Below are 20,941 nucleotides of genomic sequence, written 5' to 3'. Positions count from 1 at the left end.
ACAAAACAACAAATCCCTAGCCCCCATTAGGACACTGACTCACTTATTCAGTCCTGACAAACCTTGGGCAGCTAGTCTGCAAACATAGTCCAAAGTCTCTCCCTGCCTGCTGCAGAGTAAAACTGGGATATTTAGCTTGGCCTCTAGCTTCTCAATTGTCAGCTGTCCTGACATAGGCTCCAGCCTGGTCTTTAGCTTTGCTGGCTGCCACAGCATCACAGTCTGGCCTGCTTCCTTGCAGTTAACATGGGCTCTGACCTACTCACATTCACACGGCTCAGTCCCAGAGTTTTATGGCCTTCTCCTCATGGCCCTCAATGGCTTTCTGGCACAATGAGCTCTGTCTTACTCAACTGCCTTAGTCCTCCCTGGACTGAATCCACTGGGCAGCCATTAGGTGAGCTAACACTTGGTTTTAATTACATCCTGTGTGGGCGGATCCCTCCAGCCCCACACAGATTGCCATCTGTGGTGATCATGTCACAAGTTGTAGAACTAAGGTTCTTTTGTGAATTCAGCCCGTTAACATTTAAGGAATCTGGGGCTAATGCAGAGATGGTAGTAGAATGGTCTTAAATTGCTCAAGAACAGGATAAGTTGGTGGGTGTTGTAAAATTATGATAATGCTCTGGGACAATTTAGATTCAGTAATCCAACCATCAATTATTATATAACTTTGCTGTTTTCTTACATCACCCCCATTAAATATCTATACTAAACCGGTAGTTTAATTTCCTCATGAATACCTATCAATCAAACTTTGTTTTGCTACTGTAAATTATGTCACAAAGATCAAATGTGTTATCAAAATGGGAATTTTTACTCAATTTTCATTTCTATTTTGTCCTCAGAACGGTTTGTGCATTCTCAGAAATTTTGTATTTTGTTCCTCATTTCATCGATTTGGATCATTAGAAGCATCACTCTCAAAAAATGTAAAGTTATTTTAGTTAAGTATCCAATAGTTGATAGCTTCTTGTGGACATGTTACCCAGTTTAGTTCTTTGTGAATTCTTATGGTAGAACATGCAGCATGGGAATACTGAGAACCACAATCTTGTCCATCCATGTTTTTTTTTCAGTTATGGAGCCAATAAAAAGCATCTGAGTTTCTTTCTTCTTCATCTTTTTGTTGGAAGTACTACCTGCATTGTTCTTATTTGAGTGTCTGGTGATGCATCAAGGTTAATTATTTAAGATTACTTTATCCATTAATTTAGGAGTCACATTACTCCCAGTACTTTTGTTTCAATCTTGGTCTCTTAGGGCCTGATTCTGAGTCACATGCTGAAGCGTATTTTGGCAGTCGCCCGTCTGCAACTTTATTCAAAGGCCGCTACAGTCTCCTTCCCTTCTATATAATCATTAAGCCGAATGTGCAAGGACTGAGATGCTTACTTTTAGCATCCTTATACGCTGTAATACTGATTGGTACATCCTTATATGCTACCATCGCAACTTGCACTATGGCAATTGTAAGGACAAAGGAGTAATATAGACCATCACTTCACAGGGAAAGCAGACAGCCTATGTGTCAGAACCTAGGTTCTACCCCAAAAAACCAAGAGATCAAGTAGTATATATACTGGTGGTTCTGTGACACTGGTGCTATCCAAATGTAGTAAATCGTAAGGGGTGGGAAAGGATGGGCAAATGGAAAAAAATATATAATAGATTGTAGATAAAATGCTACTTTCCTTATATGGTGCCAGGTTGTAGTGTCTTCAGCATGTAGTCCTATATATGATAGAGACATTAAACAAAGCGCAACACTATTTGGCATAAGAATATATAAATTGTCATATGTCCTAAATTAGTAGATGTTGTCAACTTACCAGATAACAGCAGGACAGAGGACCTCATTCAGAGTCTCTCGCTAGCACGGTGCGCTCGCAAGCGGCCCGATGGTTTGCATACGCGCATGCGCACGCTTAATACTGCGCATGCGCAAACTACTCTGTGCAATCACTGGCCGCTCGCTTGCCCAGCAAAGACAGCCCACTGAAATGAGTGACAGGACAAACCATTTGTGGGTGGTAACAGGGGCAGGACACTAATAACGGGGGAGTGGAGGTGCACACGCAGGCTTGCCTGAGTGTTTCAACGGCATTTTAGAGGCATGCATAATGAACACGCAGTGTCATAGTACATGTCACAGTACATGTCACATGCCTGTTTTTTACACTGAAGTCCTCGCAGTGCTTGCGGTAGGGTAAGGCAAGCACAAGCGCTGCGATCACTTCCGATTGTCCTCGATGTACCAATGTTTTAATACACTTCCTGGAGATGACGTGTGCTGGTGGGCGGCTCTGCCTGTGCGACTGGGCGTACGCTGGCCATTTGCTAAGATATGGTGGGTGTGCTTATGCCTTGGCGAGCGATCGCCACGCCACTTTGACAAATTTTCATATATGCTGGGGGCGAGCGATCGCATCTAGCGAGAGACTCTGAATGAGGTCCAGAGTGTTAAAATAAAACAAACATGAGAATCCCCACGCTCATTTTAGCCCTGGATGCGGAGACAGCACTCTTCTGTATTTCGTGGCCCTTTGCTTTCACAAATCTCCAAAAGATGGGCTTTGCTGGTCAATTATATGATGGTATCTCAGCACTGTACCGCTCCCCACCTCTAGCTTTGGAATTGCCAATGGTACAACACAAGGGTGTCCACTTTCGCCCCTCATTTTTGCTTTAGTAATGGAGCCCTTAGCGGTGAGGATCTGCTGCAATGCAGATATTTTTTGGGATGCGAACCTGTTCTTCAGAACACAAAATCATGCTCTATGCAGACGATGTCCTAATCTCTTTTACCAACCCAGCTCAATCCCTACAGCCCTTCCTCTCTGAGATTGATCTTTATTCTCAACATTCGGGCTACAAGATCAACTCCAGTAAAACTGAAGTGCTTGATATTTATATTCCAACTCTGTCCAAACTTATATTAGAGGCATCGTTCCCGTTTACTTGGCATAAACAAAAAAGTAAGTACAATACTTTGGCATTTATCTAACTCACCGCCACCACCAGCTTTTTCAAGCCAACTTCCCCCGCTTATTAGACCAAATAAAATCAGACCTTCACTCATGGACTAGTCACTTTATCTCCTAGATAGGTTGAGTAAACTCTGTGAAAACTAATGTACTCCTTCGGCTCCTCTATCTTTTTCAAACCCTCCCAATATATGTTCCCTCCTATGTCTTCAAATTACTATAATTTGAAACTTTACATTTTAATTAGGCCAATAAACATCCATGGGTTAAATTGATACTATTGCAGCACCCTTCTCGGGTGGAGGTTTGGGTATTACCAAGTTCAAGAGGTATTATTATATAGCTCAACTCTCCCGCTGTGTACAATGGTGTAACCCTGGTGCAGAGAATGTCTGGCTTGATATAAAAGCATCCTATGGCTCTCAAGGACTCGCCGTCCCCAGATGCTGTATCTCTCACGATTGTCTCCGTTCACTATTCACATGGGACTTAGTCAACAGAAAGTTAAAGCTGGCCTTAATCTCAGATGTATATATGCTGCTTGTCGAGGAGGCATCTCCCGTGAGAGTCACCCATGAACTAGCTTGGGAAGCAGATTTAGGAATAAATTTGGATACTGAGGAATGGTTGGAGATCTGGGACAATGCCGCTTCTAGTTCTATCTGTGTTAAAATTAAAGAGAATGTATGTAAATGACTGTACCAATGGTAATATATACCTTCTCAGCGGAGGGAAATGTTCCCTGACATTACAGATAGATGCTGGATGGGGTTCTCCGATAAAGGCCCTTTATCCATATATGGTGGTCTTGCCCAAGGATAACGGCTTTTTGGTGGGAAGTCATAGACCTCCTCTTGCAACTATTTAACGTGCCTGTTCCTTTTGACCCTAAACACATTCTTCTTTCCCTGCATCTCACAGCATTATCTAGACACCAAAATAAGGTAATGCATCATATAATTTCTGCTATGACCTGCCAAATTGCTGCTGACTGGAAGACACCCTAGCCCCCATCTTTGCAGTCAGTACTCTCACGCGACTAGCATAATTATAAGATAGACTAAATGACTAGCATGATTAATAATTCATCCAAATCGTTTGATATAGTTTGCAGTCCTTGGTTGGCTTCTCAGAACGCCCCATCCCCATTTAACAGGTAATTGCCTGTGTTCATTTTTATTTTATGTAGTTTCAAGCTTGAGGTTTCACCCCCATTGGTTCTCTATCTCATATCTGTTCTCTTTCTTTCCTTTCCCCACTTTCTGTTTTCTGTTTCTATTTTACTTCCTTTTCCTTTCTTAACAGTTTGCGACGATGTTACTTGCGAGGAAGTTTTCCTCACTCTTTATTATAATTAAAATTGGATCACTTCTGAACTAATATTAGATATGAATTGGTTGTTTCTGGTAAGCGCTCTCTAGATTCAGGGTTGTTGTTTGTCAGCTGCTGGACCTGCATAGGGTAGCCCTTCCCTATTACTAATTGGCACAATAAAAAGAGGTTGGTTGGTCCGCGCTATTGATTGTGAGATATGCACAATATTATAAACATTGGGGGAATTAATTGTTAATTAGGATAATAAAATGAATGAATCCCACACATGTGTGTTAATCTACTATTTATTCTATTTGATCAATGAATGGTTTATATAGAAGTCACAATGCTCTTATCCCATTCATAAACCAGGTGGTGGCTAGTAAGTAAAAAATGTCTATTGCTGGATTCTTTATGTGAAAGAGCTTAGTCAGTAACCTGAACGGCAAAAATTAACTGTGTAATAAACGTACCCTAAACGGGTATATGTTGGGGACTGTTAGTTCCCTGATCGGGAGTGATGTTAATTGGGTGGCTAGGTGGATGTTACTGCTGCTAGCAGGTGGAGATATGTCCCGGGGGCTGTGTCTGGTGGAGCGGCGTACCGTGTCCGCCAGGTGCACAACTTACCCGATGGAGCGCTCACCTCCTGGTGAGCAGTAGAGTAGTCTTCTGTCTTCAGCATCTTCTGTCTCCATCCCTTCGAGCAATCCCTATGAATATCAGACCCTGTGGGTTCTGATTATGTTTGAGCTTGAAATGAAGTGAGAGGTTGTGTGTATCTACCCCTCTCCTGATATTACGTATATGTTCTGAAATTCTCACTTTTAGTGTGCGGGTGGTTTGTCCTACATATTATAGGCCACAGGGGCATTGTATGAGATATGTCACCCCTGTACTATTGCAACTAATGTGCTGTTTGATTTTGTAAGTTTGTTTGGTGAAAGTGGATTGAAAGCACTCTACCCTCCTTGTAGTGCTTACACTGCTCCTGCAGTTGGAGCAATTACCACAATAATAGAATCCCTCCCTAAGGGTGTCATGATGTAGTGTAGTTTGAATTGTTTTCTTGTCTATTCTTATGTGGTTTTTTACCAATTTCTGTTGTAGATCCTGTTCTTTCTTGTATATCATTCTAGGACAGTCTGGTAATATATCTGCAAGGATTTCATCTTCCATTAGTACATGCCAATGGTTGTTTATTATCTTACGCAATTTCTTTGTGTCTTTGTTGTACTTGGTGATAAAGGCTGTTTTGAACTCCATGTCATCCCCTTTCTCTTTTACTTTATATTGGAGTAATGTCCCCCTTTCTGTATCTCTTACTTTCTGGTGAGCTTCGTCCACCAGTTCCCTGTCATATTGTTTGGCTATGAACTCATCTCTCATATCCTGACTTTGGATCTCATAGTTCTCAACCTAGTGAATTGCCCCACGGGTATACTCAGGAGCCAATTGGGGTGGTGCCCACTGCTAGAGAGGATATAGTTATTCACATCTATTGGTTTAAGATAAGTTTTTGTATGTAACTGGTTGTCTTTAATGTATATTGTGATGTCCAGAAAGTTTACTTGTTCTTCCCCATTCCATATAAAGATTACGTCATCAATGAACCTCCTCCAGAGGACTAGATTTGCGCCAAAGCCATGCCCTGACCAGATATTACGGTCCTCCCAATAGCTCATAAAAAGATATGCATAGCTCGGTGCAAATCCAGTCCCCATCGCAGTGCCTGATGTCTGGCAATAGTATTCGCCTCCAAACCAGAAGTAGTTATGTTTTAATATAAATCTTATTGCTTGTATGATGAATTGTGTCTGTTGTAACTGCATTGAATCATCCTGCATCAAGTAATGTTGTATTACTTCCATGCTTTGTTCATGATCTATAACTGTGTACAAGGACGTAACACCACTTGTACACAGCCACATATCACCATCCCATTGTACCTCTTCGAGTGTTCTCAATATATCTGTTGTCTCTCTTATATATGACTTATGGTTCTTCACATAGGGCTGTAGGAAGGTGTCTACATATCTTGATAGATTCAAAGTTATAGAATCTATCCCTGATATTATGGGTCAGCCAGGGGGGTGTATGGCATCTGTTGATTTTACAATGAACCTCTATATACCCCTGCCTATACCTTCTAAATATCCTTCCTATAAACCTCTAAGAATAACGCTAATTTGCGTACGCAGTCTGACCACAAATAAAGACAGGAGTGGAATCTGTGGTTCCAACGCACAAGTATTATTCAGGTAAAAGTACAGTCAGTTACACGCAATTGATACATACAGAATTTAGGCATAAAAGGAAATATTACAGACCCAAGTACAGTATACATACGCTGCGCCTCCGGACCCAGAGATAGACCGCAGACTAGAGACCCTCAGTTCATACAACCTTCAGCATGGACTAAAAAAAACCAGTATATCTGAGCACACATATTTATCCCCCTCAGACTAAAACAGGACAAAGGGAAAGTTTCTTGCTGATATCATTGGTTCCCAGAGGAGAAGCATATGTTACAGCACATTTAACAGGCTGTTTCAAATAGACTCTCCCTGCCTCTAACAGCAGGGAAATCTTTCTAGTATCACCTTCTGTACATTCCAACAGTTTAAACATTTTGTTGCTTGTAGGTTCTGCGATCCATAACTTGAGTTTGCATGATGCGATCTCTCCACCGATAATACCGGAATGCTGTAAAAAGTGTACGCATCAGAACAAGACCAAACACAACTTGCTTATCATGTATAATACCTTAGTTATCAAAAACCTTTATTTCTCAGCATTTAAACTAACTTAACCAATTTGGATCATACATTTTGATGCTTATGGAACCTTATGTGTGAATATGAAATGTGTGAGTATTCGGGGTTTGATATAAAGACATATTTAATGTGTGTATGAAGATGAGTGCATTTGTCTCTAACATTTTAGCATGCTGGGCCAGATAGTTCTACATGTCCTGTCAGCAGGCCCTCCCACCTTTCCTGTGTCATTGCTGGAAGCTTGCTTATTTATTCTAGCCAGACCACCCATAGTGAACAAACACTATGCAGGAAGCTTATCTACACAAGCCAGTTGTCACCTGGCCACTTGCTTACTGCAATACTGCAAAGCCATTTCTGGAATATATACCTTATAATATGTAAAGTAATGAAATAGGCTTTTAGTGAATCGCTGCAACCTATGGTAATGGTCACAGATGCATTCGCATGATGCTAATGGTATTATCGCCACATGTACTAAAATGTGAGTTTATCTAAAATGGCGCTTAGGCGGCAAGTTTGCAAAATGGCGTCTTGCAGCCAGTCGCAAGATGGTGTCGCTGCGATTCAATTTTAAACTGATCTTGTCTCAGCCAGAAATCCAGCTTCGCCAGTCCACCCTTTGATAGCGAACATGCTATCACACTCTGCTATTAAAATTTAATTTAGGCTTACATTTACATATTATTTAGTGTTATTATGGGATGGCACAAGGTGGTTCTTAATCCATCAATAATGTGTCTCTGTGTGGGGACATAAAACTACTATTATATGCACACTGCGGATCTTGGAAGATCATGTGACAGGTGTGGGAATGCACCAGTCTTATAATAGCAGTCTTGAAGGGGAATTGAGACTTTACATTGTCTGAGGTATTCTATAAATAACATTTCAATAACACATTCTATGCATGTCTAAATATAATACATTAAATGATGGTACTTCCTAGCTCAGGGTTGTAATGCAGTTCTGTGTCTACCTCGGTATTCATACTGACCACTATCATAATTTCATTCTTTCGTTTTACTCTATTTTTACATTTTCCACACTTCAACACAATAGGAACACACCGGACGCATATGCCAATTACTATGATGACAATCAGTATAAGGATCAAGAATTTGCCTATGCTGGCAATCATTTCCTGGACCCATTCCCCTAGACCTGAGAACCATTTCACTGGGTTCAGTCATGACACCCATCCTTCTATCTTTTCCCCTGCTTCAGCCACTGATGCGTTATGGTTCTTTCGAAAATTCCCACTTTAGCTGCAGAATCTCATCCATCTTCTGGTCTATCACCTCCTTAGAGTCGCTGGTATCATGGGTGACATAAGTGCAACATTTTACTCCAAATTGGGTGGCTAACATTACGCATTACCCTCCAGTAACAGCAGTTAAATAATTCAACACTAGCCTGTGTTGCACTAGTTCTTTCTTGTACGCTTGCAATTCTCTCCCTGTGTACCTGAATGTGTCATCGTACATCTTGATGTGATAATCTATTAATTTAGCAAGTTCCTGGATATATCTAAAATTTTATGTACCCCTAGCAATCCTGGTGGGACACAGGGCGACTAAAACTTGGAAGCCAGTTGTCTCACTGATTAACTGAGCGGCTTTATGCATATCACCAGGTATCGTATTTCTCTTGCCTCTGTGTTCATATTGTGTGTGAAGATATGGTGACAGTGTGTTTTTATGTATTCCCAACATTTCAACATGTGTGAGGGTCATAACTTCTGGAAGTATTTTTCCCAAATAACATAACAATTACAATACTAAAATTGGTCAGAAACTCCCCTGATTGGCATTGCACTCCTCCTGACTCCACTCCATCAGCTCCGCCATCAGCTCACATCTCCTTTATCGGTCCCCCATCACAGACACTGAGTATCCCCAAACAGATCATCATGACAAAAACTCTGGAAAGAAAAAGAACTAGGATGACCACAGCAGACCACTCCGTTGCTGGAAGCACTGATCTACACATTTCTTTAACTCAGATATCTCACCGTCACCTTTTTAATCCTTCCGGCGCAAGCTCACAATCGACAGGTCCACGTTATCAGCCTTGTCTCTGCCTTGTATCTCCACCGGTTGGTTAACCTCCCTATAGTGAGTGGAATGGACCCACGTATCTTCCCCGGCCACCCTTTGAGGATGCTGTTTCGTCAGATACGGACCTTTCCACCGATCAGTCAAACGACCTGAGCTAAAAAAAATTTGGATCATAACAAATTCTTCCAGATTTGGACATCATGACAGTTTGCATTAGACATGTTAGTTAATAACACTTTCAATTTTGGTTATTCTCATTCATCTTCGTGAGACCCTGCACAGTAACCTCATTATCATATTTTCACATGAGGCTGCCTGTTTGAACAGTATCTCAAAGGGGGGCAAATAAAGGAAAAGACAGTCTGGGATAATCTCAGTGTTGTTACCCATCATCTTACACATGTTCTTGGAATCGTCACCTGTAAAATAAGTCCCCCTATCATTTTTAATAATTCTAGGGATATAGTATCTGCATACAGGTTCCTGCAATTAAATCTTGTTATTAATAGCTACTGTTCTAAATAATGCCTGTGCCACTGTTTTGGATAGTATTCCGAGTAGTCGACCTCAGCCTGGCATGGCTGCCTTTTATCCTCAGCAACCTTGTGTCCTATGAGTGGGAGATAAAGCACAACCGTTTAATATCATTTAAACATGACCTAAAATACAACAATAAATCATCCACATTTTACATTAGAACAGATCCATTGATAGGTTGAAAAGATTATAAACAGTCATATAAGGCCTGGGAGAAGATACTGGGGTTACCTATGAACCCATGGGAAACTCGTGTTCCTGTGTGGTGTTCTTCATTTTGCAGTTCTTACTTATGTGTCCCACTTGGTGACAGTTAAAACATAATTTTGAATGGGGTGGATGAAAAGATTGTTGTGGGATTTGAGCAAGAGGGAAAGGTGGTGGGTATGGGTAAGGATAGGGAGGGTAAGGATATTGTGGGGGATATGAGTATGGGACCTGTGGTTGTGTATGATATGTGGGGTAAGGATGTGTTTGCTGTGGTGTGGGAATGGTGAGGATGTGTAATTGTTCAGGTGCATGTGTGTGTGTGGGTGCAGGTGTGTCGGTTGGCTGTGATGTTATTGTCATTCCTTCCAGAGCTTGGATACTGACAGCCATTAGTTTTTCGCTCTGGGTCTCTCTCTTCTTTGTGATATTTTTATCATGTTCTATGGCAGACTCTATGAGGTCATCTATTGTGAGTCCCCTCCAGCCAAGTTGTGAGGTCTGAACCCGAATCTTTAAATCATCTTTCAGACCGTCCATGAGTACCGTGACTATCATTCCCCTGTGGTGAGTGCTATCTTTAATATCTTCTATCCCAGTGTACTGGGTGATAGCCTGCAGAGCCCGGTTGCAATAGTCTTCTGCAGTTTCACTCTCCTTTTGTTTGATTGTGAAGATTTTGTTCCAGTTAACTACTACTGGAAAATACATACCCAATTGAGTCACAATGCGGGAAATGTTACCTTGGTTTACTTGGTCTGTTAAGGGAACGTCACCATCCAATACACAATCCGTGACAAATTTTGTCACATCGGTATTGCATGACAGACAGGCCCCTAACACCACACGCCAATCTTTATTAGTGGGCTCATGATGAGAACTACCCAAATTTCTCAAAAATCTTTGACATTTGGCTAGTTCCTTTTTGGGATTGGGGAAATCATTTAAGATGGAATTTAGTTCTGCTCTTGTCCATGGACAATGCATTACTACTTCCCTCGTGGGCACTACACAGTTTGCATCCGCATTTCCATTCGGAACATTTATTGTCCGAATGGGATGCAGACTGGCAACTGCTACCTCTGACCTGGTTACCTGGCTGGGGGTTTAATCTGCTGCTGCTACGTATGGTATTAACAACTTCCTCTATGGGTGCAGAGTGTGTTAACAGTTCCCTTGCTGTTGCCAATGGAGATGGCGGCACCACCCGTGATTGTGGTGATGCAGCATCTATCATTTGCACAGCATGGGAAATGGCAGACATTACAATAGGCTCATCATCCGCATCATGAACATTTTCATTACAGTTGCTTAAGAGAGGGTACAAGTTGCTTGTTACATTTTTATGGGTTTTTTGTTTTAACTGTGAGCGTGAACTGCTGGCAATACTCTCCACGACGCTACCTTGCCGCACGTGCGCGCCAATTTGCGGCTTGCCCGTATTGCAACTCAGCGTCGCGGATGTATTTTCTGGCAATGCGCTCGCAACGTTAGTTTGCGTCGTTTGCACATTTTTAAGCCAAGCATCCCCTTCATGCTGCCATAGTTTTAAACATTCAAAATTTTTAACCTTTTTCTCTCGGGATCGCACCATACTGATGTGATCCTGGACATTGCCTAACACATTTTTATCAAAACTACCAATTCTGGGAAACGGTCTAACACACTTCCTCGTCATATTAAACAATAAATCACAATACCTTATTGCATAAGTACCGTACTTAGTATGCATAATACGACGGGCTGTCCAATCGGAGCCTCCATTAGCAGCACATCATTGCCTAACATCTCTACTGTTTGCGTGGCTCCCATTCTGAGACAACTCCTACGCTTTTCAATAAAAATTTAAACTGGTGAAAGACAATCAAGATACTTTCACTTACCAGTGGACGATTTAAGTTGGCGGCGCCCACACACCTGGATAAGATTTAGTAAGGCCACTTCCACACCTAGATAAGATTTGAAACAGGCAACTTCCACACCCGGATAAGTTTTAGTAAGGTAACTTCCAAACCTATGAGAGTTTATATGTTGGCTACTCTCACGCACCTCTATACAACAAAGACAACATGTACACCTGCTACTGTGTATAGAACGGTAAAGCTGCTTACCGAGCGACTAGGCTAACCCTTGCACCTAGCCCTTAAGGATCATACGATACCCTTAACTTTGTTCAACAAGTATTCACTGTTACACACTTTTTTCCTGCGCAGAAAAATACACCTTTAACCCAGATATTGGTAATAGAAAAAAATGTAAACCTCAATGGCTTTGTTCAAACACGTGGCAGCAGAACCGGAAGTGCGTATACGCTATTGTGCGACCATCCGCATACACATTAATGCAACTACCACACAACCGTATAATGACTTTTTAACTGCGTATGCAAAAATGCGTTTTAGCCGCGCACGCAATACTGCGGCACCCCTCTAAACGCAAGGTTCTAACAACAGAGGGAAACAAACTTTTCCTCTCTTGTCCCTGGATTCTAGGCAGCTTCCTTTGCTCGCACGAAAACGAATAGCGATTTTTCAGCACAAAGCGGTTGCAGGAAAACTGCATGTGGCCACTCCACCCTTTGCTGAGACATCGATAGCTGTATGTGCCGTGTGAGTAGGTAAGTGACTTCACTGGATGAGCCCCCATCTGTTGATTTTACAATGAACCTCTATATACCCCTGCCTATACCTTCTAAATATCCTTCCTATAAACCTCTAAGAATAACGCTAATTTGCGTATGCAGTCTGACCACAAATAAAGACAGGAGTGGAATCTGTGGTTCCAACGCACAAGTATTATTCAGGTAAAAGTACAGTCAGTTACACGCAATTGATACATACACAATTTAGGCATAAAAGGAAATATTACAGACCCAAGTACAGTATACATATGCTGCGCCTCCAGACCCAGAGATAGACCTCAGACTAGAGACCCTCAGTTCATACAACCTTCAGCATGGACTAAAAAAAATCAGTATATCCAAGCACACATATTTATCCCCCTCAGACTAAAACAGGACAAAGGGAAAGTTTCTTGCTGATATCATTGGTTCCCAGAGGAGAAGCATATGTTACAGCACATTTAACAGGCTGTTTCAAATAGACTCTCCCTGCCTCTAACAGCAGGGAAATCTTTCTAGTAACACCTTCTGTACATTCCAACAGTTTAAACATTTTGTTGCTTGTAGGTTCTGCGATCCATAACTTGAGTTTGCATGATGCGATCTCTCCACCGATAATACCGGAATGCTGTAAAAAGTGTACGCATCAGAACAAGACCAAACACAACTTGCTTATCATGTATAATACCTTAGTTATCAAAAACCTTTATTTCTCAGCATTTAAACTAACTTAACCAATTTGGATCATACATTTTGATGCTTATGGAACCTTATGTGTGAATATGAAATGTGTGAGTATTCGGGGTTTGATATAAAGACATATTTAATGTGTGTATGAAGATGAGTGCATTTGTCTCTAACATTTTAGCATGCTGGGCCAGATAGTTCTACATGTCCTGTCAGCAGGCCCTCCCACCTTTCCTGTGTCATTGCAGGAAGCTTGCTTATTTATTCTAGCCAGACCACCCATAGTGAACAAACACTATGCAGGAAGCTTATCTACACAAGCCAGTTGTCACCTGGCCACTTGCTTACTGCAGTACTGCAAAGCCATTTCTGGAATATATACCTTATAATACGTAAAGTAATGAAATAGGCTTTTAGTGAATCGCCGCAACCTATGGTAATGGTCACAGATGCATTCGCATGATGCTAATGGTATTATCGCCACATGTACTAAAATGTGAGTTTATCTAAAATGGCGCTTAGGCGGCCTTTTGCAAAATGGCCGCAAGATGGAGTCGCTGCGATTCAATTTTAAACTGATCTTGTCTCAGCCATTAATCCAGCTTCGACACATCTTTGTGCACTTTTGGCAAGTAGTAGAACACTGGTGTCACGGGATGTTGTATATCCATATATTCGTGTTCTTTTTTCGTTCAGATCCCTCGTTTTAAACATTCCTCTAGTAACTGTCTCAAGATTTTTTGATATGTAACTGTAGGGTCTTTGGATAACTTTTCGTACGTGATCCAGTTTCCTAAAATTCTATTGGATTCTAAATTGTAGTCTGTGGTGTTAAGTATAACTATACTGCCCCCCTTATCTGCTGGTTTTATTGTTATATTTTTGTTCTGACTGAGATCCTCCAATGCTGTCCTTTTGCTTTGGTGATATTCATACTCTTACTATTCTTTCTATCCTGTATTCTATCTACATCTCTTGTTACTAGACGTTCAAATGTGTCAATAAAGTGTCCTCTCAGGTGCTGACGATAAAATTTCGACTTGGGTCTTAAGTCCGAATGTTTGAATTGTGTGTCCTCTATTTGTTTGTGTATAGACGGTGGATTATGGTGGTATTTGGCCAATGTTAATTTCCGAATAAACTTGTGTACATCCAGATAGGTCTTGAATTTATCTATTTTCGCAGTAGGTGCGAATTTCAGTCCCTTATGTAACACTTTTTTCGGAGTATTGGTTAATATGATACTGCTCAAATTCATTATGCCATGGTCAATGTCATTGTGATTTGTCTCTTGGTTGGTTTGTCTGGTGTGTTTCCTTCCTCCTCTGACTCCACTTCTTGTCTTTCCAGCTTTCTTTTTTGTTGCATATTGCAGGGCTGGTGTCCTGCTTCCTGCTCTAAAAAACCTTCCCCCATTCTGCCTCGTTGTCCGGTACAGCTGTACTCCCTATGTTTGTAAGTTGGAATCCTCTCCCTAATGATTGACGAGCCAATGTGTCATAGGTTTCTTCCTCTTCTAGGCTGTATGTTGAAAAGGATGTGTCTAAAGTGGAGTCTTGATCTGACTCTATTGGGGACTTGATATTATTTACTTCTTTTTCTTCCTGTTGTTTGTGTTTCCTCGGTGTAACCAATACTTGTGTGTGTAGTTTTCTCATATATTCCTGATATGTTAATTTGAAATTTTTGTATATCAGTGTTCTGCTATTCTTAACTGTATGCTTCTGTCCTACCGTATTCTGAGTGGGGATTGGATTTAGTTTCTCATGTTTAAGTTTGTGTTTTTTGTTGTTTTTCTTGTTCTTGTGTGTTTCTTTAGGGAGTCTGTCTCTGATAATCTTGGATTTTTTTATTGCTATGATGTTGTCTTCATTTTTTTAAAATCTATTTTGTGCTAGATTCTCCAGTACTTTGAATTCCTGATCCTCTCGGTACTGATCTAATTCTGTATTTAATTTGTTTATTTCTTTCTCAATATTGGTTAATTCTATCTCATGTGTTTCAATAATTAATTCAATGAGGTTCATAGAACAATCACGTAATATGTTGTTCCATTTGATCATAATTCATTATTTTCTGTGTTATGAGTGGGTGTTTTTGTAATTTTGAGTCCTTTTGGTACAACTAATTTGGTTCTATTCCAATTAAGAGTCTGTTTGTCCCACCACACTTTTGACTCCCTGTTTACAAGTTTTTCTAATTGTAGAAAACTATCGCAGAATTTTTGCCCCTTGTCATGCAATCTGGATGTTGCGTCAAGTTCTAAGAATAGTGATTCCGCTGCAGTGGACCTATGTTATCATATATCTAGTAAACCCATATTTCTAGAAGCAGCTGGTGCCAAGAGGCTAAATAATCACTCTAATTGGTTGTTTCTGGTAAGCGCTCTCTAGATTCAGGGTTGTTGTTTATCAGCTGCTGGACCTGCATAGGGTAGCCCTTCCCTATTATTAATTGGCACAATAAAAAGAGGTTGGTTGGTCCGCGCTATTGATTGTGAGATATGCACAATATTATAAACATTGGGGGAGTGAATTGTTAATTAGGATAATAAAATGAATGAATCCCACACATGTGTGTTAATCTACTATTTATTCTATTTGATCAATGAATGGTTTATATAGAAGTCACAATGCTCTTATCCCATCCATAAACCAGGTGGTGTCTAGTAAGTAAAAAATGTCTATTGCTGGATTCTTTATGTGAAAGAGCTTAGTCAGTAACCTGAATGGTAAAAATTAACTGTGTAATAAACGTACCTACCCTAAACGGGTATACGTTGGGGACTGTTAGTTCCCTGATCGGGAGTGATGTTAATTGGGTGGCTAGGTGGATGTTACTGCTGCTAGCAGGTGGAGATATGTCCCGGGGGCTGTGTCTGGTGGAGTGGTGTCCCGTGTCCGCCAGGTGCACAACTTACCCGATGGAGCACTCACCTGGTTTATGAATGGGATAAGAGCATTGTGACTTCTATATAAACCATTCATTGATCAAATAGAATAAATAGTAGATTAACACACGTGTGGGATTCATTCATTTTATTATCCTAATTAACAATTCATTCCCCCAATGTTTATAATATTGTGCATATCTCACAATCAATAGTGCGGACCAACCAACCTCTTTTTATTGTAATATTAGATATGACCAGTTAGATGCTGTGGGTACTAATTTTGTATTTGTACACAGAAAAAAAAATTCGGGACCAAGGTGCGCAGCTCTGCGAACTCTTCCCCCTTACCAGTCCAGCAGTCACATTGTGCTTCTCCCAGAATGCCAGGCGTACCCGGCAGGCGTGATGATATCACACCCGATATTCTGGGTAGCAGTGCTTAAAGTGGTAGAGCGACCCCCTTCCTCTGCGATTTATCAATAAAAGGACAGCGTGCGCCTAAGGCTTGTGGCACAAAAAAGGGGCGTGATCTCGAAAGAAAGGGGCGTGGTCATGAAATAATATCCCAAATTCAAATTACGCCACACAGTAGCACAATCTTACCCACATTACACCACACATAGAGCCCCTGAATCACATTACACCATAAAGTAGTGTATATGTTCTGACCCACAGTAGTGCCCATTTTACACAATGGCCACATTATAGACCCTTATACACAATGCCCACAGTAGTGCCCCTTATACTATGCCCACAGTAGTAGTGCCCCTTATTCAATGCCACCTGTAGTATTGCCCCTGATTCAATGCCACCTGTAGTAGTGCCCCTTATGCAATGCCTCCTGTAGCTGTGCCCATTATGCAGTTCCCCCTTTAGTAGTGCCCCTTTATGCAATGCCCCTGTATTAAAGCCCCTTATGCTGTGCCCCTTATGTAGTGACCCCAGTAGTGCTCCTTATACAATACCCCCAGGAGCTCCTCTTATGCAGTGCCCTCTGACAGTAGTGCCCTTATACTGTACCCCCAGTAGAGCTCTTATGCAGTGCCCCTTTTACAATAGCCCCAGGAGCTCCCCTTATGCAGTGCCCCCTGTAGTGCCCTTATACAGTACCCCCAGTAGTGCTCTTATGCAATGCCCCCAGTAGTGCCCCTTATACAATATCCCCAGAAGCTCCCCTTTCGCAGTGCCCCCAGACAATAGTGCCCTTATACTGTGCCCCCGTACAGTACCCCCATTAGTGCCCCTATACAGTGGCCCCAGAATGCCCTCAGTAACGCCCCTTATGCTGTGCCCCCTGCCCTGTGCAATACTATTTACCTCTCTTCACCATGTCCGGGCACGCACCTCCTTCTTCTCCCTCCGGCGTGCCGCATGCGTTATGATGTCACCACGGCCGGCCTCCAGAGCCACACACAGGCACAGAGAGATTCTCTGTGCTCTGTGTTTGTGTGTGGAGCTGGCCGATGGCCGCTGTGAGAGGAAGCAGGAAGTGACCCCCCGACGGCGTTCAGGGCGAGCCCATTTTGGCAGAGGTGTGGTGGTGCCAGGGAAGGGGGTGTGGATGGGGTGCGACCCGAGGGTGTGTGTGCTTCTGTCTTTGGTGTCACCCCTTTGAAGGGTGACACCCGGTGTGGGCCGCACCCCCCACACCCCCCCTGTGACGCCACTGACCCTGTGATAAGGAAGCGGGTGTGACCATAATTAATGTAATTTCATATATACTGTATGACTACATGCTGAAGACACTGCAAACAGGCACCATATCAGGAAAGTAGCATTTTATATACAATCTATTATATCTTTTTTCCATCTGACAATCCTCTCCCACCCCTTCCCATTTACTACATTTGTAGAGCACCAGTGTCACAGAACCACTAGATTACTGTAGCGAATAGCTGCATAATGGAAAGACCGTAACTTTGATCAATACCTTGACAAGTTGATGTTCAGTAGAAGTATGTTTGACAAATTGATTAGTATTTATATTTTGTGCTCACCTTATATTTGGCATTACATTTACAGTATTTTTCCTAAACTTACAAACATTTGTTTTTTAGGTGCCAATGTTCATGCCGTTGATCCAAGTCGGGGTTACACAGCTAGAGAATGGGCAAGATTTACAGGAAGACATGACACTGCCTATCTTATGCAGAGACTGTTAGACAAACCCTCCCCAGAACAATTTAGTGAGCAATTTAAAATGGAATGGCCTAAAATGAAGGAGCTCCTAGCCAAGGCTGCAGAACCCAAATCATGTACACAGAAAATATCTGAATGTATGAAATCAGCATTTAGTTTTAATTATTTTAATGAACCTCAAGAAGATGGGGTCCTTGATTTCATGGTTAAAATTACAACAAGCATGAACAGTCCATTTGTTGCCATTAGTTGTAGAACTGTATGTCCAGACAGTCCTCCATGTGTTGGGAAACATAGATACTCTGTGCAGGAGATTATGAGGAAACAGCAAGCACCTGAGACTACAGGTTCTGCCACTAATCACACCAAGAATTATGAAAAGCTTTTCCAAAACTCTCGTGTGACAGTAATTCCCAAGAAAAAGGAGAGGAGATCTAGTCTTCAAGCACATTCATCCCTCAGGCCTAACGTAGTGACCAGCAGAAGAACAAGCCTTTTACCTTTAAATTTGGTCAGACGGAGCAGTGTGAGGCCAGGATATGTAATTCCAAAAGTTCGCATAAGTAAAGCTCCCACTCCTACATACTACCCTGATAGGTCAAGGAAAAGGAGCAGCGCTCATGACTGTAGCTACTTACAGATTCCAAAATGGCGTTACAAGGAAATAAAGGAAGAGAGGAGAAGAGCCGAGGAAGAGGCGCAGCGCAAATTTGAGGAAGCCGAAAAGCAGAGACAAAAAAAATTGATTAAGAAAAGAACTTTCACTTGATATTTTCTGTGCATGTGAAAGATTCCCATACAAAGACTGTTACAAATTGTATAGAATATTGATGAAAGACGACTGTTACTTCAATATGAGAAACATTTTAGCATTTTCAAATATGTTAATATTCTGTAAAAAATAAAATGGAAGCAAATTTGGACACACACCAAGCAAGTATTATGTAATTCAAGTAGAGCTTAATAGATACATTGATGGAGCAACATACATACATACAGTACATACATACATACATACATACATACACAAAGACACAGAGAAACGGGGTAGAACAAAAACAGAATGTGTGCATTTGTTAATTAGCTAAAAATAACTGTATTGCATTTTACCTAAATCTACCAAACACACATGATATAGAGGCAATGTTGAGCACGGCTCACATGAATGCACTGTCAATGTGGAAATGTCTATGTTATTACAGTATGTATACTGTCATATTATGTAAGGCTGTATATTAAGAGGATGGAAGCTAAACTGGCTCTGCCCAAATGATCTTACAATCTAATGTGTGGGGAATACATGATATATAAGGTAGCAGATTGTACAGTAGTTGTTGGTGGGGAAAGTCATTAGGTAGCAGCCTTATCAGCCTCCAATAATAAAGCAGATATAGGTGTGTTGCAGTCACAGCAGTGAATGGCCCACTGGGGGTGGCAGCCATAGTGATCACAGCTGACAGTAAGGAAATGAGGAGGTGAGTGGAATATAAGCCCCAATAATCTATTAGATAGAGGGAGACTACAATATGTAACAGTGTAAAATGGCTTAAACATTATCCCCATTGCAACTACATTATACGATTGTCAAAAAGGGAAAAAGACCAGGGCCCAACATACTGTTGTATCTAGAGGAAACCTTGCATGTGAGCTACCACTTTCTTAATACTGTATATCACATGTACTAACTTTGTGCCTTAATTATAGGGCTCAGCTCATTAACCAACTTTCAGTGACTGCCACATTGTCCAATCCCTAAGAAACAGAGGCCACATTTAAACCGGTCCTCAGGACCCCACACAGGTCACGTTTTCCAGGTCGCCCAGCAGGTGCACAGGTGTAGTCATTACTCACTGACACATTTTAAAAGATCTAATTATTTCACTTGTGATTCTGTGAGGAGACCTGGAAAACATGCACTGTTTGGGGTCCTGAGGACCGAGTTTGAGAACCTGTGAACTAGACATTGTGCATAATCAATTCCCTCCCCATACCTATAACTGTTCAGGTGAAGGACTTGAGGAGATCATAATGACTCATCTTAAGAACCAAAAGAACACCACAGTACCAGACTCTGCAATACTGAAATTCACATAGTCCTACCCAGCCATGGTCCTGTCCCTTTTGTATTGGTACTGTATCCTTTTTATATGTTCATAAAGAAGTTCTACCACTAAACTATTAATAATAACAACTAAAATAATAAGAAAAAGAAAGTGCCAGTTTGCGAATGGGACAAAATAATTGATCTTCAGTCCTTCATTATTAAAACTAGCCAATTCCCCTTTGAACAAGGTCAAGCAAAATATTTTTTCAAAAAGTGTGATTTGTGTAAAGTGTGGAAATCTTGTTTGAAGTGCTCCACTTTACTACTCTCCTGTTATAGTTGGAAAATGTAATACTTTTTTATAGATAGCAATTCAAATGGTGTCCACACATTTAGAGATCCTGGTAGGGCAGGCTTGCGGCCAGTTCCAGCGAAGAGGGCGTACATTGGCGCCATACCAGAGTGGCCATAGCCTTTGCCACCAGAACCCACTGTGCTGCATCTGATTCCTCGCTGCCTTGTACTAACCTGTTCAGACGTGATCCTACAGGTGGGGGTGTGACATCATACAGTAGGTCACGTAACCTCGCACAGTGTCAGTGATGCAGTGACACAATGAGTACATCACTGATACTAAAACAGGGGCATGGGAGGTCAGGGTGCATTGCTGATT

General features: G+C 41.5%; 1 protein-coding gene across 1 annotated transcript in view; it reads left to right on the top strand.

Moving 5' to 3' along the window:
* ANKRD33B (ankyrin repeat domain 33B) overlaps positions 1-19,016 on the top strand; it is a 336,403-nt gene extending 317,387 nt beyond the window's left edge. The window contains exon 4 of the mRNA XM_088445661.1: positions 18,143-19,016. Coding sequence (XP_088301787.1) covers positions 18,143-18,993 — 851 coding nt within the window. The 3' untranslated portion in view covers positions 18,994-19,016. The remainder of the gene's footprint in view (positions 1-18,142) is intronic.
* The last annotated feature ends 1,925 nt before the right edge of the window (positions 19,017-20,941 follow it).

The sequence above is a fragment of the Taudactylus pleione genome, unplaced genomic scaffold (assembly GCF_031769625.1).
Source record: "Taudactylus pleione unplaced genomic scaffold, aTauple2 ptg000386l, whole genome shotgun sequence".
Lineage (NCBI taxonomy): Eukaryota > Metazoa > Chordata > Amphibia > Anura > Myobatrachidae > Taudactylus > Taudactylus pleione.
Note: the sequence above shows the minus strand (reverse complement) of the source record. Positions and strands in the feature narration are given on the sequence as shown.